This window comes from Microtus pennsylvanicus, chromosome 22, assembly GCF_037038515.1.
Source record: "Microtus pennsylvanicus isolate mMicPen1 chromosome 22, mMicPen1.hap1, whole genome shotgun sequence".
Taxonomy (NCBI): domain Eukaryota; kingdom Metazoa; phylum Chordata; class Mammalia; order Rodentia; family Cricetidae; genus Microtus; species Microtus pennsylvanicus.
In genome coordinates this window covers 26,859,852-26,885,155 of record NC_134600.1, presented here as the reverse complement: position 1 = coordinate 26,885,155, position 25,304 = coordinate 26,859,852, and the positions used below count along the sequence as shown (strand labels likewise).

General features: G+C 39.1%; 1 protein-coding gene across 2 annotated transcripts in view; it reads right to left on the bottom strand.

Annotated features, from left to right (window-relative positions):
• The window catches only part of Elapor2 (endosome-lysosome associated apoptosis and autophagy regulator family member 2), a 158,139-nt gene that overhangs the window by 4,892 nt on the left and 127,943 nt on the right, over positions 1–25,304 (bottom strand). For both annotated transcript variants that reach the window (XM_075956360.1, XM_075956361.1), the window contains 6 exons: positions 22,745–22,934; positions 21,078–21,174; positions 20,325–20,426; positions 12,663–12,789; positions 10,611–10,789; positions 9,436–9,601 (listed from right to left, as the gene is read on the bottom strand). In XM_075956360.1, coding sequence (XP_075812475.1) covers positions 9,436–9,601; positions 10,611–10,789; positions 12,663–12,789; positions 20,325–20,426; positions 21,078–21,174; positions 22,745–22,934 — 861 coding nt within the window. The remainder of the gene's footprint in view (positions 1–9,435; positions 9,602–10,610; positions 10,790–12,662; positions 12,790–20,324; positions 20,427–21,077; positions 21,175–22,744; positions 22,935–25,304) is intronic.

The following is a 25,304-nucleotide window of genomic DNA, read 5'->3' as shown; positions in this document are numbered from 1 at the left end:
TAACGATGAAGTTATCACATTCCCTCAGAGAAGAAAAGTATCTTATAAATGACTACAGAATAAGCAGATTCTAAAAACCCACAAAAACATAACTGCAGCTTTCTTTTTAACTGCTGAGCAAAGTCAAGGAAAATTAACAGGCATCCAGATGCAGTACAGAACTAGGAAAAGACCGAGGAAGTTATGACCTTTAGAATATAAGACAAAGCAAAGAGATATAAACATATAGCTCTGCTTGTTCAAATCGTGCATACCCATTTTTGAGTGGTAAACACAACAAGATTTGATGTACGCGGTAGCGCTCTCCAGACACTAGAAATAGAAGTAGTGTCCACTCGCAAGTTGTATCCAGACGATACTGCACCACTCGTGAATAAAAAGAATTCTACTCCTGATTGAAACAGCATGTATGAATCTCACAAACCTCCTTTGGAGTAAAAGAAGAATTTGCATAAAGTATGACACACTGTATGATGTGGTTACACAAGGCTCTGAAACACATAAAACTAATCTATGGTTTAAAACATCACCCTAGCAATTGCCTTTGGGAGATGAGAGGCTGGTTCCGTGCAAAAGGACTGGAGGCCACTTTCAGGATGAAACTAGTGTACTAGACCGTCAATAAAATTTGTAGCATCCACCTTTCTCAGAATTCATCAAATTATGTGATAGTCACAATGCATGTCCTTCCCTTAGAATGACCTTAAGGTATATATTCTGAACTGTTTAGGGATGAGGCTTGTTGATGTATGTAACTTAAGTTAAAACACAATATAAAAAGACACTGATGAAAATATAGAGAGATGGGCAGATATGCAACGAAGTAAATATATTAAAATGTAGGTGGTAGGTTAATGATCTTATCGTTATATAATTGTTTTATATTGTCTACAATAGTTCAATTTTTATTTTAAAAAGTAGAAATAATGAAAAAGCAAAACACACAGAAACAAATCCTCTGACATAACTGGCAAATATTTTTTCCCCCATTATGTCCGAGGCAGTCTCTTCACTGTGAGGGAACACTTCCTGTGCTGTGTATAAGCTTTTTAATGTGATCCTGTTAATCCTTGAAATTATTTCCTCTGCTACCGGAGTCCCTGCAGAAAGTCCTGTCTCTGCCTATGCCCTGCCAACATCCTGAAGAGTATTTTTTATATAGTTCTATCCTGTAGTTTCAAAGTTTCAATTTCTATATTAAAGTCTTTGATACACTTTGTGTGTGTGTGTGTGTGTGTGTGTGTGTGTGTGTGTGTGTGTGCGCGCGCGCGCATGCGCAGGGTGAGGAACAGAACTCTCGTTTCTTTGTCCTGCATGTGGATGCTCAGTTTATCCAAATCCAATGTTGAAGTGGGTGTCTTTGCAATTCATGTTTTGTCACTTTTGTCAAAACTTAATTGGCTGTCACTGTGTGCTTATTTTTAAGTCCTATACTATATTTCATTGGTCTACTTGTTTGTCTTTGTGCCAGTACCACACAGTTTTTGTTACTGTCCCTTCATTATATAATTTAAGATCAGATATTTCCCCAGTGTTCTTTCTGCTTAAAATCAATCGCTTTGGCTATGCAGTGTCTTTTGTGCTTCTATGTGAACACCTAGAGCCTTTTAAAGCGCTGCAGAAATTAAACACCAAAATCATCAGATTAATAAATAGACTGAACGATAACGCAAATGTCCAATTAGTATTTTTTTAAGTGTGTTCATCATTCTCACCCAGCAGGAAAATACAAATTAAAACTGCTCTGAGATTCTAGTTCACCCCATCAGAACTGTCGCCAAGATAACACATCCTGGCGAAAACTCTGAGAAGAAGGAAACCCTTAGACATTGCTGGTAGGAATATAAAGTGGTAGCGTCCTCGTGGAGATTAATATAAAGGTTTCTCAAAAAACTGAAGAACGGAACCATCATGTGATCCAAATTTATCTCTCCTGGCTATCTACTCAGATAACAGGGATACTTCTAAACCCATATTTATTATTAATGACAGGAAGGAAATGGAACCAGCTTAGATGCCCTTAAACATATGAAAAGATAAAGTAATTGTGATTACATACATTACAGGACTTTATTTAACCAAGAGGAAAAGTACAGTTACGGCATTTGGAGGAGAGAAAAACTAGATGAAACTCTGCACCATTATGCTGTGTGATTTAAGCCAGTTTAGGAAGGACAAAAACTGCATGTTTCTCTTCTATGTGCATATCTGGGTGGGTGGGGGTAGGTGGGAAACTAGAAAGGGGCCTCAGATGGGAGGAGTAGATCTCTAAAAAGGTGGGGGGGAGGGGTAGTAATAGAATACATGTGCTATGAAAGAGGGGTGTTTCAGTAAGTGAAGGGTAAAGGGAACGAACAAGATTGGGTTAGAGGGATCGGGGAGGGTGGCGAGGGAGGGAAACAAATTCAAATGTGTAACATATGTGTGTGAAATGTCAGGATGAATCACATTCCCTTGTATGTTGATTATTGAAAACAATAAATTTTTAAAAGTGGACAAAAGATCACACGGACTGAAATTGTTACATTAAAATGCATATTCTGAACTCTCTCATGGAGTACCTCTGTGGACCTCTTATTTTCTGTGACTCTTTCTAAGAACCTCTGCCATCTTTCAATGTTCTGACTCCAGTATAATAGAGCAGGGGGGCACACTACAATATAAGAAAACATTTAAAATTCTCTATAATAGCTTAACTTATTCTCCTCCTGAACAATTCCAGGTACTCTTTAAGATATGGCTTAAGCACCATTTTCTCTTTCATGTCCCCTGGCATGTAAATGTTCCTTCCCTGGAAAATACTGCCCAATCAAGACAAACCTGGTATATGAAGGTTATTCTTGGCTTCATGAAAAAGACATAGATTATCTTTTATTCTAAACAGTCTTCTCAAATATGTTAATAAAACTCAAATCCTTGGATGATAGAGATGGCCCCTTCTTACAGAACAAAAAATAAGCCTGCTTACAGACCTAAAAGCTCAAAACAGAGCAATCAGGAAGCACACTACTATAAAATTTCTCAAGGCAGGGGTTACTCTTCCATAACACAATATACCGTATATGCAGGCATCTTTCTAACCTTTCCCCCCTGCAGTAGGTGAAGATCAAACAAACAGAACAAATCAGGCTGCCATTCCTAATATGGATGACAATAGACTGTTTTGTCTCCGACATGGGAGACTCAAGCCTTCTAAAGAATATGAAGTCATGGTAGACTCACATGTTGGCTTGCAAGTACAGTGACATTGAAAACCATTAGAATTCTTCACTCCTTTGCTAATAAAGACATAAAAATGATGGGGACATGGTTCTGTAAATAAGGCAAGATTCAAGCTTCAAATGTTGATCAACATGAATTGATAAAATATTAATTTCTGAGGTTCCATAAAGTTTGCAGCAAACATATGGACCAAATACCCAAAGCATAAGGGGTCTACATTTTACTGCCTGACAATGAAAAGCAACAGGTGGAGAAGTGGGAAGTAAACTACGGGGTTTACAGGCTAGCTCCTGAACAGTGTCTGATATTGATTCTCCTCTGAGCAGAAGGTCTTCCTTACTAGCCAGGCTGTTAGCTTCAGATATAGTCCTTGGAAGAACAAACACCAAACTTCATGCTAGTAAGAAAGAAGGATTTATTTTCTTTCAGATAAAAATTACAAAGACAAGTATCTATCCTCAGCACTAAAGGGGGCATATAAGAAGCACTAGTGGGCTGAAGCCTGGTGAATTTTAGAATTCTGGCTAATTTTGGAGATATTGCAGGACTCAATGTCAGGAAATGCCACAGCTTGGCCATCTTAATTTTCAAAACATTGAACTCTACCAAGCTTTATCAATTACTTTATGCCGCTGTGACCAACAACTTGAGAGAAATAATTCAAGGGAAAGGTTATTTTTGTTCCTAGTTTTGGAGGGATTGATCAGTCCTATGAGGGAGGCATGGCAGAAGAACCTACATTCTAGCAGATGGAAAGCAAAGGAAATAAATATAAGAAGGAGCCACAGGAAGATAAAGACCCCCCCAAGACACGCCCACCAGTGACCTACTTCCTCTAACAAAGGCCTACCTCCTAATTATGTGATTGATAAGGACTGTTCATCTCTTAAAACATCTTCAAAGGCATACTGAGAAGTGTGTTCTACTAATGTCTTAGGCCTTTGTCAAGACAACCACGCTAACTTCAGACCAATCAATACCTGTTTCATTGGTAAAGTGCTTGCTTTGAAGGCACATGGACCTACAATGAGTACCCAAAGCCCGCATGAAAACAACATAGACTGGTAGGCTCTTAAAATCCCAACCCCAGGGAGATAAAACAGGCAAATTTTTGGAACTTGCTGCCAGCCACCCTAACCTGCTGAGTGAGGTTCAGTCCAATGACAGTTCCTGTCCTAAAAAACCATGTGCACTGTCCCTGAGGAATGGCATTGAGGCCATACCTTTGAGGAGTGACCTCTGGCCCCTACACACATGCATACATATATACATGCTCACTTCCCTCCCTACACACACATACCTCCACATGCATAAGCAACCACATCAATAAGCAAGCACACACACAAATTTAATTAAATAAAATTAAATAAATGCTGATAGAAAAAAATGCCTCAAGATTTTGTGCATTTCCTGACCAACAATACAGAGCATTGGTTTTCTCTGGGAAATTTTCCCAAATATAAATTCCCACAAGCACCTATGTAAGGAATTGACCAGTATTTAGGCTTTCCTTTAGCTCCAAGATAGATTTAGAAGGCATAAGGAGATCACTGTATTCTAAGAAATTGACCAAATAGAATCCAAAAATAATTGTTATTGTCAACTATAACATAGAAATTTCCTCTATCCTTTATGTTAAACCCAAGAATTAACTAAATGAAAGAAAAAATACCCTAGATTAATACCCAATTCTTGAATGGGAGGAGGGACTCCAAGTATATAAGCTAAGCTCTAATCAACAAATGACAGAAAATCTGTGGCCTCACACAGAAAGCAATTGTGATATGGCCTGCGACTCAAAGAGCCCCAAAGCTAAACCAGATGATGTCAGTAATGACTACCTTGCTATTCAGGATGACTTGGGATGAATAAAAACTACCATTGGACAATGAGCAATAGCTGAGCTGACTATAAACAAGACAGATGCAAAGTCCATTTGCTCTCAGGCATTCTTCCTCTTTACTCTTAATCTCCATACACCCTGTCACTGGCTGTTAAGGAAGATGATGATTAGTAGAGAAACTAAGATTCCCTGTCACCAGGAGGAACTGAAGAGCACACACATCACTGGAGTGTGTTACAGAGCCTGGTAGCAAGGTTTCCAACAGGACTGTGCAGGATGCACTCACCTCAAGTTAATAACCTTTCTGGACCTGTGACTTGAGCCAAGGAGAGAGCAGAATGTCTTGCTGTATTGTCATGACCCTCCACCAAGAGGCGAATAATCCAATCCCCTATTGTATACACTGCTAACTATATCTCCCTGTAACAGCCCACATCGATGAAGACGGGGCACACGTTAGGGCTCCCTGGCCCTCTCGAACTTGGATTCTCGAGAATGAATCTGAGTAACAGCTGATGGTGAGTAAAATAGGTGGTGATGTAGCTACAGAACTGGGGCACTGGCAAGGAAGAGACGTAACACAACTAATGGAAAGAGAACTAATAGAAAGACACCTCCTAGATGCTGAGAGGCGAAGAATTGACACTGTTGAGCACCGTCAGTGCCATTCTTTCACAAACACACCCTGGTGTGGTGGCTCTCACAAAACGACACAATACCTCATATGACTTCCTGGTTGGCCATATCCACTACAATGTCCACTCACAATTTTCTGGCCATTCCTTTTGGACTTACTGAAAAATCTGTCGTGTGAAGTGGCAGCTGACCCCAGCTCCTGTCCCAATACTAACCTACACCACTGTTCCCATAGACACCACTCAGCCATCTCATGGGTCCATAAACGCCACCCATTTGGGGTACAGACAAATAAAAAGATTGAATTGACTGTCCATCTTGGAAAGGGAGGGATACAGTTATTTGGGATGGGTTGACACCGCTAAATTTTATTGGCCATCAGAGAGGCTCCTTTCAAGGCACAGTGAGCTTGTGTTTCCTGACTAATGTGGGTCTTTCCTGGTGTCTCCAAGAACTGTGACTAATAATAAATTCCAAGACACCCTGCACATAACCAACTATAGTGTGGAAACCAGAAATTAACTTGCTTGTCTCCTAGAAACATGGTGACTTTTACCTTTAGGAATAGTCATAAAAATTGTTCGATTTTATGGAAACATTCCAAATAAATCATGCAGGCTCCAAAGAACTATAAGAAGATTTTTAAATGAGTAAATAACATATTTGCCACTCACACTCATCCTGTCTAGTCATTTAGTTAGTAAAGGCGCTACAGGTTTGTCTCCATTTTCAACTAGGTGACCCATGTCTAAGGACATTCAAATTAATAGCAACTAATTCTCTCTACATTATCAAAAACAATATAACTATCCTATAATTCATCCTAGAGGGCAAATAGTTGTATAGTCATTAATACATCCTGTAGTAGATTATCTTGATGGATATCTTAGATTAAAATAATAATTTCCATTGAGGTGCACACATTGCTCACAGAGCCCATGTAGAAAACAGTGGGAAACACATTAGGTCTCTATGTTATTGTTTGGCATGGAGGGGTAAATTCTTGACCCTATTCTACCTGAATCTTATGGCAGAAACATCTTTCTGTCAGTGAAAAGGTGTCTGACTGAGTAGAAATACAAAGACAAGAAAGATATTTCCTGCTCTAAAGTAGAACCTAATGGCTTATGACGTGTTTATGGTTAGCTAAGTATGTCTGAGATTGGCATATGGTTAAGGATAATGATGCAAAGTAGCCTCGTCTTGCTGCTTAATACCCTATTGACACAGCTTCATTTCAATGATGCATGGAAAATATGGACAAGGCTTCATCCTTCCCTCAGGCAGTCCCTAGCAGAGTGGTGGACGGAACTTACTGAAAAGTCATCAGAAGCCATGATGACAGAGAAATAGAGCTTAGATGTGACTATGAGATAACTCTCTGTGGTCTTCTTAGACTTCTGCATGCTCTACCAAGAAAACACTGGTTTTGTTTTTGTTTCATACTATATTTTCAAGAATGGCAATGAAGGTGACAGAAAATCATTACATCAGTGTGTGAACCTATCAAACAATAACCTAAAAATTTAGGGAAGCATTTGGTATAGAAGGCAGCCTTTAAGGTTAAAGCATTTTCTTCTACAGCAAATACCAGGCGTGCCTACTTGTCTTGGAAATGGCTTCTCCTTCTGAAGCCAGTGACAGCATCTTATCTGCCCAGGACAAGGAAGAACAAAGGACAGACAGACGTACTTCCTGCTCGTGCTAAATGAAACTGACACTTAGAAATGTATTCCTGGAAATATAAACATGCTATCATTTCCTCTGCACATGACTGTGGGAACTGGGAACTGGTATAGGTCCTGTTCCTCTGCCCAGTGTATCCCTGCAAATTCTAGACTGTCTTTGGTCTTCTGTCTCCTAAAGCATACATGGAACTGTGGAAGGCTCACTTATTCACTAGCAAATGTGGCAAAACTGTCATTTTTGACCATCGCTATATTTTTGTTATTCCACAGCAATCACATCCTCCATAAAATCCCAACTTAATAACAGAAAAAACCTGCAATAGAAATGTAATTTATTTATTTTCTTTTTAAATGATTTCCTATAGTTATATATCTAAACTAGGAGAGTGGTTACTAAATCATGCCTACCAACATATTTTATTTCTTTTTTTATTTTTATGTGTTATTGTGTCCATGCAGGCTTGCATATGTGTGGGCCCACATGTGGAGCAGACTTGCATAGAGATCCAAGGTTGACATCAGAAATTATCCTGATGGCTCTTTCATCTTACTCAATGAGGCAGGGTCTTGCTACCAAACCTAGAGCTCGCAGACACGGCTCACCTTGCTAGGCAGTCTGCTCAGGGGATCCATCTCTACCTCCTAAGGTTATAGAACAGATGGACCACACACCCATCTGGCATTCACATGTCTTCTAGAGATGCAAACTCTAGTTCTTTGCCTCACTGTAAGTGCTTTAACCATTAAGCCATCATTCCAAATTATAGTCATCATTTGTCTATTGGTTGGAAATAATCTGAAAACCACTTTCGTCTTTATTTTTCATTTTTTATATAATTTTCATTATAATAATTTCATTATTCATGTTTTGAGTGGGTAAGCCTGAAATTCTTATCTCCTATCTCAATAGTGAAGAATGTCAAAGGAATGTGATATCAAAAAGTACTCAAGGTTTCATATTCCCTTTATATACAGCTGTGACTATAAAGCCAATAACATGACGACATCCAACATGACACCATAAACATTTTCCCTGTTATGCAATTTTTTTATAGAAAGACAATCATAAAATAAACACAAAGGTATAGGTAAATATAAGATCTTTTATTAACCAAACTTTGTTTTTAAGATTATAAAATAATACATGATCTTTGTGAAAACTTGAGAATTACTAAAATGTTTTACCTAAATATTCTCATTAGATTCCAATTCCCCAGAGCAGTAACTGCTAATTTCTTATTATGCAAATAATGGCATACATATTTATCTTATAGAAATATTATGCTTATTATATACTTATTGTCCTATCAGCACACAAAGATATCTCAATTAATTATTTTAATTTTAATTATTGAGATAATAAGATAGTCATATCATTTGTTCCTCCCCTTGCTTCCCTCTAAATGGACCCATGCATAGCTACTCACTCTCTAAAATCATGGCTCCTAATTTTCATTAATCATTGTTATACATATGTGCATATATTCCTAAAAGTAACCCATTCTGTCTATATAGTGTTACTCATATTTAAGTTTTCAGGGCTGACCATTTGGTCTCAGATCACCAATTGGTATCCTCTTTCCTAAGGAAGATTTTTTTTGTCCCATTCTCTGCTTTTCTTGGTTGTCTGTAGTTCTTTGTCAATTAAAAATATTCAATGATTTTACTATAATTTCAATTATTTAAAACAATTTTTAAATTTAAATAGATTTTGATCATATTCTTTCTTCCCCTTACGTCCTTCCAAATCATCTCCCCCTCCTGCCCCACCCAATTTCAAGTGCTTTATCAAAACACAAACATCATATTCAACCATTTTGATGTAGAATAATTTCTCGACTAACTCTCATGGAGGCTGTGCAGGTTGTTTCTACTTTGTAGAAACTCATAACTACTGCGTTCAGTTATTAACCTAATATAATAAACTTCCAGAAGCGCTGCTGCTGAGAGAGTACTGTGAAGGACAAACGCACTGAATGGCGTTAGGTCAGTATGGCCCCTGGTTTACAAGTGCTCAGTAAGTCCAGGCTAAACATCGGCTCTCACCTTCGTGGCCAAAGATTTAAGTTTTCCTAGCAGTGATTGTTTGTTGGAATACACAACATCCTCTTCGTTATCTTCTCCTTCCATGATGGCACAGCTGTCTGCCGCCGGGAGTTCACACTCCTTTGAGTTAGTCGTCATTACAAGTTTAGAATATTTGTATTCCAGCCTAAGCAGTGATAAATAAATATGTAAATAAGAAGCTAGCCATTTATAGTAATAATAAAATCATATTTATTATAAACATTCATATAGTGACTTCTAAAAATACTCCTGATAGTAACATATAGTTTCTCCAACAGCAAATTCCCCTCATCTGTGACTGTAGCTTTAAATGTTCTCACTTATAAACCATCTACATAAAAGTGTTCCCCGGGATGTCAGAGAATCAGTTCAATACAGTTAATTTTACCACTTATTTTGCATCGACCTTACTATCCAGTTATAAGGTACATTTGTAAAACCAAGAAAAGCCTTGAGGTCAGAATGCATTTCCTTGATGTATTAATATGTCAATACCAATTCGCTACCACAGCCTCTAAAGTTTAGATCATAAAGATGAGAATGTCGTGCAGATGATTTGCTTTCTACTGCATCTCTATTTACTTTGTACTTTTGCTCTTTACTCGTGACTTTAGATGCTAGAATTATTCCTAGAAATTAGAACACAAATCCCCCGTGGCCCCCTAAGCTCTACATCATCCCCAAAGACTCAAGGGTTGGACTCGACATCCAGACCCAGCATCTCTAAGACCTAGAATAAACAAAGATGCTATTTGTCCATAGCTCAGTCTGTTTCCTTGAAAAATCTATGTACACGAAAATAAATATGAAAGATGGAAGAAGTCAGATTGTGTCAGAGAGAGAAAAACAGGCTCACCTTTTCGGTCTCAGCCCTGCTCCTAACTGGGTAACTTAGAGACTTTTTCATTTTTATAAAATTTATATGACATATGACTAATTCAGTGGTTAGTAATGTTCCATCTACTTTCAATTATCAAAATAAAAATAATTTTTTCTCCCTACTTTTTCAAACGCCTTGTCTGCATCTTCCTCTCCTTAAACAAAAAGTCTTATAGCACTGAAGGAATGAACAACATACAATAATAAGGTCTAAATTTTCATAACATAAGCAGACTTTCCAGGTCTCATAGGCTCATACCAACGATGTTACTTACTTTTGATTCTTTTTCCAAAAGTAGCATGTTAAAGCCACCAACAAGACAGCTGTGAACGCCCCCGCGCCAGCTCCCACTTTCAGCCAGAAGTCAACTGTTTCACAGGCTGACAGCTTTTTCTCAGGTAAAGCAATCCCTTTAATACACCACTTAGGCTCGTTCCATACATACAACGTTTCCTTTCAAAACAAATAAATGAGACCATAGATGAGATTAGAAGGGAGATGAGGGTTGAACTGTAAAGGCTAGACTTGGTACTGGGTCGACTTATCACATAGAAGAAAGAGTTATGCTAACTCGTGCTTATCATAAGCATAAAGGATATATCCTATTCCGTTAATATTAAAGAATATCTAGGAAGAAAAGAAAGAGACATAGAAAATAAGTAAATAATGGATTAAAATGCAAAACTCAAACAAAGACCCGCACTGTCACATTGCAGGGCTCACTATATGCTGAAGAAGCTGAATACAAATCATTCCACTTTTGACACTTTGTTTGGGCTTTTTTCTCAAATTTTTATGATTCGAGGGTCATCACTACTTTTACCAACCATTCTTGCCCTCCCAAAGTAGATGATTTAATTCTTAAAGCAATGCCCCTGTGCCCTAAATAGCAAAAGACAATCAACCAGTGAACAATAAAGCAGACACATCGAGTCTTAACACACACTGTAAAAGGTAAAGTGAGACATGAGCAAGCTCAAACGTGGAGATCAGAGCTCAGGGCTCTTCCTTCCATATCTTAGTATTTTATGACCAGTAGCTCCTTGCATGCTCATTAAAGCCAATGACATGGGGCACTATGTGTTATGCCTGGCTCACCACTAAATTTTCTGGTATATGCTGGTCACTTTATCTACACTCCAACAAAGAAATCCAGTCATGTTTCACTTTATGGCTTACGTGCAGAGATCCATTTCTACCATCAGTTAGGAACTAATACACAGGAGAAGAGTTTGCTATGAGGAGAGGTTCCGTCCAGGTTTCTCCTAAGCTCTTTCAGCATGTTTTCCTTGAAAGGTTATTAGTGACCCTGTGGTTTTAGTCCATGACAACTGTTAACATTCTTATTGAACTCAGCATCAATAAATTACTTTTGAAATGGGTAACATTTTTATAAGAATGAGGAATGGGAAAGGCAGAGGCACACTGAGGTTCATCAACACCTAAATGTAAGCCAGAGTAAATGTAAACTCTAGCACAAGTGAACCTCAGCTGAAGGACATTCTACCCACACCACCCAAAAGGTTTCTGTGAAGCTGGACAGTTTTATCCAATGTATAGAAATGAAAGATATATTCAAAAGATTCATTGTCTAGTGGCTATATTCCAAGCATCTCAAAAACTCAAAATTATAATGATATGGGTAAACCCCAAATGCCAAACTATTCTGAATTCAGCAATTCAGATACTGTCAATGAAAGAAGGTTAGTGGGGAAAGTTCCGAGTCACTCTGAAACTATTCGTCAGAAAGTCTGGTCCAGGCATCAGATCAGATGTCTCCAGGAGCAGACAGACAGCTGACACAGCAGCTGACAGTTCCTTTCTTCCAGCATGAAGGGCGATTTGGAAACAGGATTTAGATAAATTTGGTGATAAATTTGGTATTTCTCTTACTGATAACACTGTATCACTTCAAATCTTTATTACTGCCCGGTGTTAGATATGATGCTTAATACATACTTAGAACCCGGTATAGACTTTTAAGATCTCAATTTGATAAGAGTCCTTTTCTCACAAGCCACGAAGCCTTTTTTGCTTTTATCAGCTCTGTCTAAAGTACTTACATTCTGTAAGCTATACACACCTGTATTCGAGATACAGGACAGTGGAAGTGAAAAACTGGAAAGAGTGAGGAAGGAAATGGGACTGAAACAGTCCTTAAAAAATAAATGCTTAGAATTTTAAAAGATACCCACCGAAGTATTTTTTTGCAATTATCATTTTTGTTCAATTGTGAAGCTTTAACATCCAAAGAAATCTGTTTATTCACAGACATGGAAATAGCGGTTGACATCTGTTTAGGATGCCTGTATAAATTAGACCTTACCTGAAATCCTCTTTTGCAGGCTCCCTCGATTTCATGGAAGTCATGCTCTGTGCACAGAGGGCAAGCCTCTGCACTCTCCCATAGGAAGTAGAATGCACAGCCATCACAGGTGCCAGCTGGACACTTGCTGAAATGTTAAAGAAACAGTAACCTTTTTTAAGGCATTCAGTCCCTCCAATCAACACCGCAGTTCCCAAAGCATACTGAGAAGTGTTGCATTAATGCTGAGGAAACTCTTGTAGAAAACAGAAAATGGCTAAAGGAGCTGAGACCACAGTGATAACCTTTCATGCTATCATTCTGAGTGGCTGGAACAAAACAGACAAATAATACCGAGGGTGTGAAGGGGAACCCTCATATGTTGCAGACAAGGATGTGAATAGCCCCACTACTTTCAGAGAGTCTCGCATTTCTTCAAACACCCAAACATGAATGTATCATATAATTAGGCAAGTGTCCTCATAGGTATCAACCCAAGAGGGGCAAAATGTATTCCACACAAAGGCTGATCGTGAATGCCCACAGCAACATCACTCATAATGACCAGTAGTGGAAACATCCCAATGTTCAGTGGATGAATGGGTAAGTGTAATTGTCTGATGGGCTTCTACTTGGCTGTATAAAGGAATGCAGTAATAATATATGCCACGATTTGGATGAACCTTGAAGATACTATGCTAAGTGGAAAAGAAGTCAGAAATGATATGAATTACATGTTGCTATCCACAAGAAAATCTAGAAGAGGGACAGAGAACGGATGATTTGCTTCTTAGGCCTTGGGAGAGGGTTAGTATACAGAAAGATGAGAATCAAAGGGTTCAGAGATTCGTTGGGAAATGATGAAAATGATCTAAAATTAGTTGTGGCCATGACCATATAGTTCTATTAAGATTCTGAAGAATTGCGTGTGTGTGTGTGTGTGTGTGTGTGTGTGTGTGTGTTTTCTCTCCTACCATATTGATTTCAAGAATCAAACTCAGATTATCAGGCTTGGCCACCAGAATGGTATCTTTATCCACTGAGCCATCTCACTGGCTCCAAGCTGTTTTCTTTGAAAGTTTAGGAGACAGACAGAAGATAGTTACCAAGAGAAAAGGTTCTGGGAATGTTTCTTGGAAGTGCGAGCATCTAAACTGAGTCTAGAAAACTTAAGAGGAGTAAAACAGAAGGAAGTAAAGAACTTCCTACCAAAGGGATAGCATGGCATGACAAACAGAAATTCACTTGTCAGTCACTCTTGTATTAGCACTCAGGGCAAAGCAAAGAGGACAGTCAGGAGACAAAGTCCTAAGCCTCAGATGCCAAGGGGACTATAGTTCCTATTGAAGACAACATACCGTGGGGAGGTAATTTGGGGAGCTAACAAACTAACCATCCCTGGGTCTCCCCGGACTTGCGATGACTTACAAGGGTGATTATGCAGATAAGGAACACAGTAGACCTGGGGTAGATTGCACAGAGCAACCACAGGCAGAACCTAAGTGAATACTTTACGAATGCCTGCTTTCTGATGCGTGAGCCAACTTCATCATCTTGCTTCATTTGACTAAGGAACACATAAACAGCACTGGCTCTAAATTAATTTGTTATTGCTGTATATGCCCTGACTGAACCAGACTCCATCTGAAAAGATTCTGGTACAAACAGCTACTTTTTATGAATGTGTAAAATCTAGAGACTTTTCTTCTAATTTGCCTATTTAACTTCTCATCCCTTTAAATCGGTCCATGTGCCTAGAGGCTTTCCCTGCAACTTCCTTCAGACCATTCTAATGCTGAGCAAGGGTCTCCCGAATACCCATTACCTAAAAGATAGTCACAAAACAATAAGGATAAAAACATATGATCCATTTTAAAAGCTTTAACATAAAACTTTATTGGTTTATTAACTGTACATATTGATAGGCTTCATAAAGACATTTCAATACAATTATGCACTTTGATCATACCCCCTCATCTTCCATATTCACCTACTCCCAAATATTCTTTTCATTCCCCTGGTGGTATAACTTCTCCTTTCTTGTCATCCATTTCTATAATCTTTATCTGCATAAAGTTTAGAATCTAGAAATAAGAAAAACATCGAGGGTTTCTGTTTTAATTGGACTTATTTTCCTTTGGATGGTGATGTCCAGTTGTATCCATTTTCTGCAAACAACTTTATTCTGTTCTTTTTTTTTCCTGTTTTTCTTTATGGCTGAATCAAACTCCAATGTGTATATGTGTCATGATGTCTTGATCTTGGATATTGTATATAACACTCCAGGAAATGTAGATGTGTTATTTTCAGAAAAAAAATAACCTTAGTAATTAGAGACCTTGATTTATTTATTTTTAACACAAAGAAATAAGAAATACAGACTAATAAATGGAGGCTTAAAATAAAAATAAATACAGTTGATAAAGACCAGACCTATTATCATCCCTACCTGCTCTCTTCTAGGTCAGGAAAAGCAGTTTTTAAAACTTATAATTCCCAGTTAGAAAGAGGTATTCCTATATAACCATGATTTTAATTTTTAAAGTAATTATATTTCCTGATCATTTAGCAAAAATTGTCCAGCTCAAATCTCTCCTCCTCAAGTTATCTTCTGATTTCTCTTCCTAAGAAGGATGAGAGAGGGGACAGCCAATTGTTTACCCTGGGGCAGGGAAGAGGGCAGGGAGAGGAGAGTGAGCCTGCTGAACTTTGTAAGGAAATGTAAACAAACAATGGAGAAAATTAATCTTGAGAAATTTCTGACAATAACGCAAGTTATAATCCAAACTGAACAATGCCGATTTCCTCCTTTTCCTGCCTCATTTTTTATAGTTTGTCAAAGATGAAGCTGTATCACCCAGTCTTCACTGGACAGTTATAATGCATAAAAAGAGACAGCAAACTTGGGAAGCTTAACCACAACACTTTAAGACTGTTAACGATGTGAGTCAATTTCTAGAGAATTGACTGAACTACAGAAACTGCAGAAAAAAAAAATCTGGACATGCATGTCATTAATAAGGCTGTCACTGTGTCCAAAACTACAGTGATTCAGAACCTCTCTCTGGTAGACTTGACTTTTTTAAGGATACACTGAGGTCAAGTGCAGTTTAGAACCAAGTCCCTAAGTCTTTTAACTCTTTACTCTGTGTGGTGCCCAGTTTTGATTCTTCATCATAAACCGAGTATCGCAGTTTGAATCGAGCCTTCTCTATGAAGCCTGCCAGGGTGCACTGGCTGTCATCTGACCTGCTGTTGCTGGTGCCTCTCAGCCTTGGCATCTCCTGAAATAGCCTTTCTCTGTTGTAGGGCCTGGGCATTTGGAGAAGCCCTCTTGTATTGGATCCATAAAACATGGTGTCTTGCCTTTTTTTTTTCTGGGTAAGTGTGATTGGCTATGACTATGTCTTACACTATTTGGTCTGTGATAGCAAAATGCACTAACTTGAAAAACAATAAATATGTTTTATATTTGTATAGGCTGGGGAGGCTAAGCATACAGTACATCTGAGTGTGGGCTTACCCTCTGTTCCACAGATGGTGCTATCTTACAGTGTGTCCTCACAGGGCATAAGGAGTGAGCTAGCTCTTTGGGGTACATATATAAGAACACCGATTTCATTCATGCTCTGGGAACACGGCAACCTAACCACCTCTCAAAGCTACTGAGAGTACTTGAGAGTTAAGAGTTTGGGGAACTCAAACTCTTAGACCGAGCCAACTGAATTTGAGCAAAGTATTTTTCACCTGGGACTCTTAGATTCAGGGATACAAAAGCCCGCCTTTAAGTACCCCCCTTTCTGAGGAATTCGTCTTAGATTAATTACTGTAAGTTAGTATCCGCTCAAGATCAGGGACACAATAATTAAGTGTCCCTTAATAATAATTATTTTCTTTTCTCTGTAGATTGCTTTACTTAGTGAGAAAAGTATTTAGTTTTATCATCCCTGTTCCAAAACCGTTAAAAATGCTTGAATGTTTTGTGACATGATTATACCTGTCTCCTAAAGATAGCTTATTCGTGCTCGAATTGCCCAATTCTGGCAAGTCTGCACTAAAGGTTTTCCATTTTCTGATCACAGGGTTTTTTTTTTTTTTTGAGTATTTTCAAATGTTCATAAAGCTTTTATGTGCATCAGTACATTTCTGTTCCTGGAACACATTTGACCTTAATCTTCTACATTATCTTACTTTTCAAATTTAGTATCTATTATCTTGTAGAGATTCAGAGGGAAAAGATAAGGAACTCATTTACTCTGCTCTGACTCTTAATTTCACATGGATAGATTTTTTGACATTAATAGGCCTTCCTTGATGTCTCAACCAAATGCTGCATTAGAGTCCAATAAACCTGATGACTTTGATACAAAGACTAAATAAATCCGCGGAGCCTGCAACTCTCGATCACTATCGGGACAGAACTGGGCGCATTCCTTTGGTGAGATGCAATATCTTCGGAGGCCGTGCTGATAATGAAATGAATTTGGATTCCGCAAGAGGATTTCACAAAGCGATTTTAGACCGACTGATAAACAGCTCAAGCAGCTGAGTGTGTTCCTAAACTGTAGGAAAGAAAGAGGGGGTAGCGATGCTTTCAGACGAGTATTGATGATGATGAGAGAAGGCAGTTCAGCCAAAAGAGTATAACCAGTAACCTGTCGATCTGCTGAGTTTGCCCAGATAAATCTGCTATTTGCCTCTTTGTTTACTGTGCTTCTTGACAAACATCACGAGAGATTGGAGGAGGGTGGCATTTTGAAAAGGTGTTTTGTCATGAAAGAACAAGAGTCCTTAGGAGGTTGCTCCATCTCAGTGTTGTGCCCAGCAGTCCCACAGCCTCTGGCTCACTGTTTCCTACCTGGTGGAGTGAATGTGTTAACTCAAGGGCCTCCCAGTTACACAACACAGACCGTTCTCCGAGCCTGCTTTCTAAGAAGGCACATGTGTAATCTCTTTACTATGTCAAAAGGGCAGTTCTCAGGTGCACTGCTTAGGTATGCATTATCCCTAACCAAAAAAAAAGGGCTTGACGTCAGGTCTAAGAAGCCAGGGAGTGGCCTCATCTATATAGAATTATTTGAGCTATTAGCAGTCCTTTGTATGAGTATTTTAGTCTGGGTCCAAGCAGTAAACTTTATTAGGAAAAAAAAAACCTCTCAGAAGTCACCTGAGGCTGTCATATTTTATCTGCCACGGGTGCTACACTGTCTACCATTGGGGGCCACATACATACATTTGCCAGATCAAGCGGACAAGCTGAAATTTCTAACCGCAGATGAAGTCCAGGTGACATGCTCCCTCCGAAGTCCACACTCAGCAGAACACACACTCCCTGATTCTCCCTGTGCAGCCAGCTGACATTACTAATGCTGAGGTTGCTTTTGCCTGGCTGGAAAAGAGTAATTCCTGAAGAGATACTACTGTCAAGGTCTCACTATAAGATCTCCTGATCAGCAAGAGGCATTTCAAGACTAGGTGTCTGGTTAGCTCCTTTTTCCTTGTGGATTTTAAAGCTTCCAAAAAGATGCAAAATAAGTCTTCTTCAAAAGTAGTCTGAGAAACTATTATTTTCCTGTTAGTCGAAAATCTTTATTCAGCCCTGTACCCAAATAAAATAAAATAAACTTAAATTGTGGCCAAGCTGCTCTTTTGCCTGTTCTGGTCCTTGGGCGCCCCCTTGTGCCCTGATGGGAAATTCATTCAAGAGGAAACTGAAGGTCAGCACATTTATTTGGGACTTCTAGCTCCCTAGAGCCTCTGCCTGCCCCCCCCCCTTGGTGTACATCACAAAGCACAAATGAATTTTTATCAAGATCATCTGTGCGAAGGACTCAGCCATAAACGCCACATTTTAAATCAGCTTTTCAGAAGGCTGAGATGCAAACAATAGAAATAGAGAAGCTATCTCTGGAAAACAGAGAAAGGAAAACCTACACCGCGGACGGCAACAAAAATAGTCCTCCAAATTTAATAGGCTTTGCAGTTGGCTTCTATTTTCAGAACTACGCCAGTGCTCAACACCAGAGATTCTGAAATCAATTTTAACAATAGATATTCTAAGATTTCTGCTGCAGGCGATCCTGGGAAACCACGGGGAACACAGTCAAATTCCCTGAGAGGCAAAGCTTGCCGGAGGTAAAGAGAAGCTTCACGTCCTCCTGAGGTGCCATCCTTTAACCCCGTGAGGCTATGTTTTATTTATGGTAAGGCATCGAAATGGATCCCCGCAGAGTCAGAGGATGATTTATTATCTGTGGGCCATGCCTGGCCTTTAGGATACCATCTGCTTGAGTCAAACCTAGAGGAAACTTTGAAGCCACCCAGGTGGACTCTGCAGACCAAACCCAGAGAGCTTAGTCACAAAATCTGGGAAGGGACCCCAGGAGGGCTATAGTCCATATACCGAGCACCAGAACTCAAAACTGCCCAGCAGAACACCAGAGCGAAGAAACACCAGTGCTTCTGTTTCTAGAATCTTTCCATAAAGTCTCTAGCTGCAGCGACCCCAGCTGAGAGGTGGCAGTGGGAGGCCCTGAAGTCCAAGAGCATCCATCTCTTCCCATTCCTGTATCCACTGTCTATTCCTGTTTTCTCGTCCCATTCGTCTCTCACCTTAAACAGGTGAAAACAATAACTCGTTGGTAGAGCTATGCAACCAAGCGCTGAGGCTGGCGAGAAGCTGCAGTGTGCCTGGATTTCCCAAAATAAGCCGGAATCGCTGGCTTACTGATGTTTCTCTTGCTAGAACACACAGTAGTTTAAGGTACAGAACAATGTTCTCTGATCTGTGTGTGAGAGAAACAGGAGGGCTTTAAAAATCTCTCAAGTAAAGTTACAAAAGATTAACTCACTTTCTTTTTAAAGTATATGGATTTGAGTTGAATAGAGAGACACCAAGCAAGCTCCTATAGAAAGCTCTTTAACTCTAACAATATTGAACACACTGAACAATATATTGAAAATACTGAGACCCTTAAGTGGTCCTTGTGGGGAAAGCAGGCTATATTCAGATTAATCGTTTTGGGAACCTAGAAGTTATGTTCTAGTATTACACACACACACACACACACACACACACACACACACACACACACACAGACAGGATATATCAAATACAGACCACAGAGAGCCGGTACCACAATGGTAATCAGTTGAAAATTCTGCGTTATGTTCTACAGGTTAGATTTACCTTGATGATTCTGCTACAAAATCAGAAACAATCTCAGAAACCTGAGATTGAAAACGGATCTAAATATCGTCTTCAAGACCCCATTCCCTCACAGAGAATCAGGACCCAGAGAGAGGTTAGATTACTGAGTCCAGGCAGTTAAATGTTGACCTAGTTCTAGGAACCAGGGCCCGTCCTCACCAATTAAAGCAAACCGATGAACAGTGAGAATCAGCACAAGAATGCAAACAATGTAAGCAGTTGTTTATTGCCTACATCGTTTTGAAGGTAAAGGAACAAGGGGATATCATTAAAGAGGACGGAAGGCAGAGATAATGACAAGAACCTATTCATTTAAATCATGTCCTGACATATCCCTACAACCAATGTACTGGCTCTTTTGATTTCTTTCTGCTTTATTTCCATAAAGAATATGTTTTAATAGTAATATCCCAGACAGCTTTGCTTCTAAAAAGAAACTGCACACTGAATAAGCACATAAGAAAAGTGAATACCTGGGGACCGAAATCACACCTGCGCCAGGTCTCATGGGATTACACCTCATTTTCACAGCGGTCGATCGGCCATTAATACAAGAGGTGGTGCCTGTGGAAGACCTATCATAAAGTAGGCACTGATTAAAGATCAAATATAATACAGACTACCAGGACAAAAATCATCATGTACAAAATGGCTCTCATGCTCCATGAACAAACAAAAAAGGGAAAAATGTATTAACAGTTACTAATTTGTAACTTAATACAAACTGGTTTTCACTAACTTCATGAAGTTGACAATTTTCCCAGGTAAGATGATGACCTATCATCAAAGAATTTGGTACGATTCCTGTAATTCTAATCACAATTTTAAAAAAAAGATTTGAGGAAAACAGGGCTCAGTCATATCAAAACATCAGGCTAGTGTTTAGATGTGTGGGTAAGAAATAATTGCTGCCTAGGCTATGAGCCAAAATCTCCTGATAGCTAAACTTCAAAGTGTGCATGCATGTGTGTGTATATGTGTGTGTATGTGTGTGTGTGTGCGTGTGTGTGTGACTCTCAAAATAGTCCATGTTTCTCACTCTTTACCAAACCATTTAACATCCACATTTTAAACACAACCTACTATACTAGACACTCTGAAGCAACATTATACTTCTTTCTTGCCATTGGGAAATTATAACCTGGAATAACAACTAAAGTCTATAGGTTCACTTGTATGAGATCTTTATTAAAAAATTAGTCACATGAAAAAATATCTCCACTTACTTATAAAAGAAATGCACATCTGGAATGTGACTCGGTGACACTGGGAACATGTCTTCCTTGATATTAACGTTTTGCAAGGCAGCTTCAACAGTGACTCCTAGACAACATTGACAAACAGTGAAGCAACCGGAGGATCTAGGTTTACTTAGGTCTGTGCGTCTGAGCATAAAATAGCCTGACTTTGACAACATCCCAGAAATATTAAGTTAAAGAATTCCTGGTAAGCAAAAGGAACTTTCCAACATCTCCAGAGAAAAAAGATTCTAATCCTCAGCCATGTAATCTACCGCTTTTCACCACCCTGGGTGTTTTGTTGTTGGTTTTCTAGAACCTGTAGGATACACACAAAGATTTAGATGGTGTTTAAGGTCCCTTCTAATTCTAATGTTTCAAAATCTATTCCAATATCACAAACTTCCACTAGGTTTTGTCAGTCAAGACATTCTAGTCTACTAATATAATTTTGCTCACCTTCAACACAGACATGTGGATTTCATAAAGCCTGGTGCTTTCATGCCTGTAGTCAAGCAACTTTACAGGCTGGGCAGTACAGTGAAATCATAAACTCTATCCACCCACCAAAAAAAGGAAAATAATGGAGAAGACTTTGCCCTAATACTTTCCAGAAACAAATACCAAACTTGTTCAATCAGAAAGCCAGGTTTTCACCCTCACATAGGTAAAACCTTGGTAGAATTAAACTCTGGGAATGGGCTGGAGCCTGGTAGCTGACCTTGGTGCTAAGGCTTGAAGTTCAGTACACTTGGAGTCCACAGCAATGTTCTCAGATCAGATGTCACACCCCAAATTCCAGCCCCCTGCCAGCAGTTATAAGTGAATTTGATTCCTAATAATCACTAGGGAGCTGGACTCCTCGTAAAACTTTCCTATATTATAGGACCTCGGACAGCAGGAATAAAACTCAAGGTTTTCACCCTTGGTACTGAAATCCTTCTGGTATGAGATGAGGCAATGAAACATACTGTATTATGACTTGGATTTAGATATGCGTCTTCTATTCTTTGCTTTTTTATATTTATAAAGAATTTTAATTTTTATTATATGTGGGAAGAGTGTATGCATTTGTGTGGATACACACATCCATGCGTAGACATAATAAGGCCAAAGTTGATTTGAGGCATCTTCTACCACTATCTAGTATTTGCTATAGTCTTTCATTGCATCTCATTAGCAACCATTTCCACTAAACTAGCTGACCACCAAGTCCTAGGGAACTTACCTCTGTCTAGCAGCACTAGGGTTTCAGGCATGAACTATGCAGCCAGATTTTACACATCCATTAGAGATCCAAACTAAGGTGTTCACCCTTGTGCAGCAAACAAGTGAGTCATCTTTAGTCCTATTTTATCTTTAAAATTATTTCCATCTTAAATTTAAAAAAATCTGAATAAACTAAAGAATGCAAATAAACTAAATAATCTCATAAAACATAACACATAACCTTCCGTTGAGAAATACAGAATCTTCTTATACTCTGAGATTGACCAACAGACCTCACTCTCATGGGATTTTTTTTTTAACCATTTTACAAGATGACAGTTTTGTTCTGCAGGCTTTAATCTTGTGTGGTAAACACCAATATGATGAAAAGTTGTTATTGCCGTAAATAGTAATATGCATGCTTGTACTAGCCAAAGGAAACTTACCTAAAAACGTGTCTGCCAGAATAATAGACTGGGATGAGAGGGCTGCCCGGAAGCCCTTGCTCTCGGAAGGAATGATAGTGGATTGACATACAAACGCCCCAACCAAATTAGTGTAGTCATCTGACCTCATCACCACTTCCTTCACGGTAAAGTCTGAGATGTTGTTGGTACAGAGAGCCATCTTTCTCCCCTAGGAAAGCAAAGACACAAGGGGAAGGTTTGTGGGTAGTCAGCCTAGAACCTGAACCTCAGTTAGCCTGTGAATCTCCCCAGAGGAGTTGCTTTCTCCTCAGCATAGCGATCCTCATTTACTTGCTCTGGATGGTGCCCAGGCATCAGTCTCAAGGTGCTCTCGGTGTTCAGTTGAGGGTGGGAGCTGATGAGGTTGTTCCAGACCTACTGGTCCTCCTACTGCAAGCCTCATTTGTTTGGATGAAAGCTGTGTGGCTCCAGGAAATAAATATCATCTATGAAATGTTTACTTCATAGCTCAGCAAGGCATTCCAGGGATGCAGCAAACTGCTGATGAAGATTTGGATGCTCCTTCATGAGTGGTGAAGTGTGGTTGGAAAAGGCCTAAAAGCCATACTGCTACAGCATCCCAGAGCATCTGAATTATAGACTCTTGGTCACTGTAGGTGTTTTAATAACCTACTCTTGGACACAGTGGTGTATTTGTTTACACAATAATTTGAGAGACTATGAGAAGTTAACTTTTCAATCAAAAACTGTTCTTGCCTGGACTGCTTAATGAACTGGACATGCAGGACCCACAGAAAAATGACTGCTGAACTTGCCTAAAGGTGAAACGATCCTTTGGGGTTTCTGCTTCATAAAAGAATCTGCAAGACATTCTGCAGGACACAGAAAAATGTGACTGACAAACTGCCAATATAGGCAGAACTGTCTCTAAAATTTCCTGCCTCATGAAACAGTCTGCTGAATACTATGAGCCTGTAGGCTGAAGATGGATACCCCAATGGTACAAAAGAATTTTCGGTGACTGTTCAGGCAGCAAGATGTCTCTGTCAATTCTAGAGTTTTGGAAGTTGCTTACAATGCACTTCCTGTTTACTTAGATAATATTATATCTGTCTGGAGTCTTTGATGAAATTAAAGACTAGATAGTAATAATAGTTTTCCTTAGTTATAAGAGAGAAAATAAATATAAATGTTGTAACTATAATTCTTGCTTGATACCTGTTTTGTTATATGTAATTTTACTATGTTAAAGTTAAAACCTTCCTTTTTATTTAAACAGAAAAGAGGAGGTGATATGGGATTTCCTTCTGTATGCTGATTACCATTGATAAATTAAGGAACTGCTTTGGACCTATAGCAGAGCTATAGGGGAACAGAGCTAGGTGTGGTGAACTAAACTAAATGCTGGGAGAAAGGAGACAGAGACAGTGAGAAGCCATGGAGCTGCACTGGAGACAGACCAGACATATTGAAACTTTGCTGTAGGCCACAACCCTATGATGATACACAGATTAATAGAAATGGGTTAAATTAAGATGTAAGAGTTACCCATAAGAAGCTAGAGCTAATGGGCCAAGCAGTAATTTAAATAATATGGTTTCTGTGTGATTATTTTGGGACTAAGCAGCTGGGAACCAAGAAGTGGCCTCCCTCCAACATTCTAACATATAAATTTTCTCTCTCCACAGGCTTTCTCATCATCAAACAGGAAAATATATATTTTTACTAAATTGTTGTAACCTAGAAAATAGTAGAAAATAGCTGAGAGAAAGTACTCAGGAAAAGGGGAGGAAATGGCAGAGCCTAAAAGGAAACAAGGGAGGATAAGAACAATAACAAAGCTGGCTCTGACTCATTCTCATGAGTTCGAGGCCAGCCTGGACTATAATGGTGAGTTCTAGGCCAGCTCACTCAAAAGAAAATAAAATGAGAATGAGAGAAGATGTTTTTAAGAAGGTAGAAGAAGTAATACAAAAATAGGATTGAGAAATACAACAGATAATGGGATCAATCTCATTCACTGCTTCATACAAAGATATTTAGTATTCATTCCTTTATTAAGTGAACGAGTACCCAATCAACCTATTCAGTGCTGAATTACCACCTATAAAGTCGGGTCATGACAAGCGCATTGTCTCAAGGTCCTATTGCTGTGGCAAAACACCATGCCCAACAGCAAATTGGGGAGGAGTTTATTTCATGTTAAAGCTTGTTGTCTGTCCATCATCCAGTGAAGTCAGGGCAGGAACTCAAGTAGATCAGTTACCTAGAAAGCAGGAGCTTAAGCAGAGGCCATAGAAGAAAGCTTCTTACTGGTTTGCTCACCATGGTTTGTGCAGTCTGTTTCCTTATACAAGCAACACTATCCACTCTGGGCTAAGCCCTCCTCAACCAATCATTAGTCGAGAAAATGCTTGATGGGCTTGCCAATAAACCAATCTTATGAGGCATTTTTTCAGTTGAGAGTCCCTGTTCTCAAATGACTCAAGCTTTTGTAGAGCTGACCAAAAGCTAGTCAAGCACACATTATATATATAAAAGACTTCTATGGTAACCAGATCTTTTTCATTTCATTTCG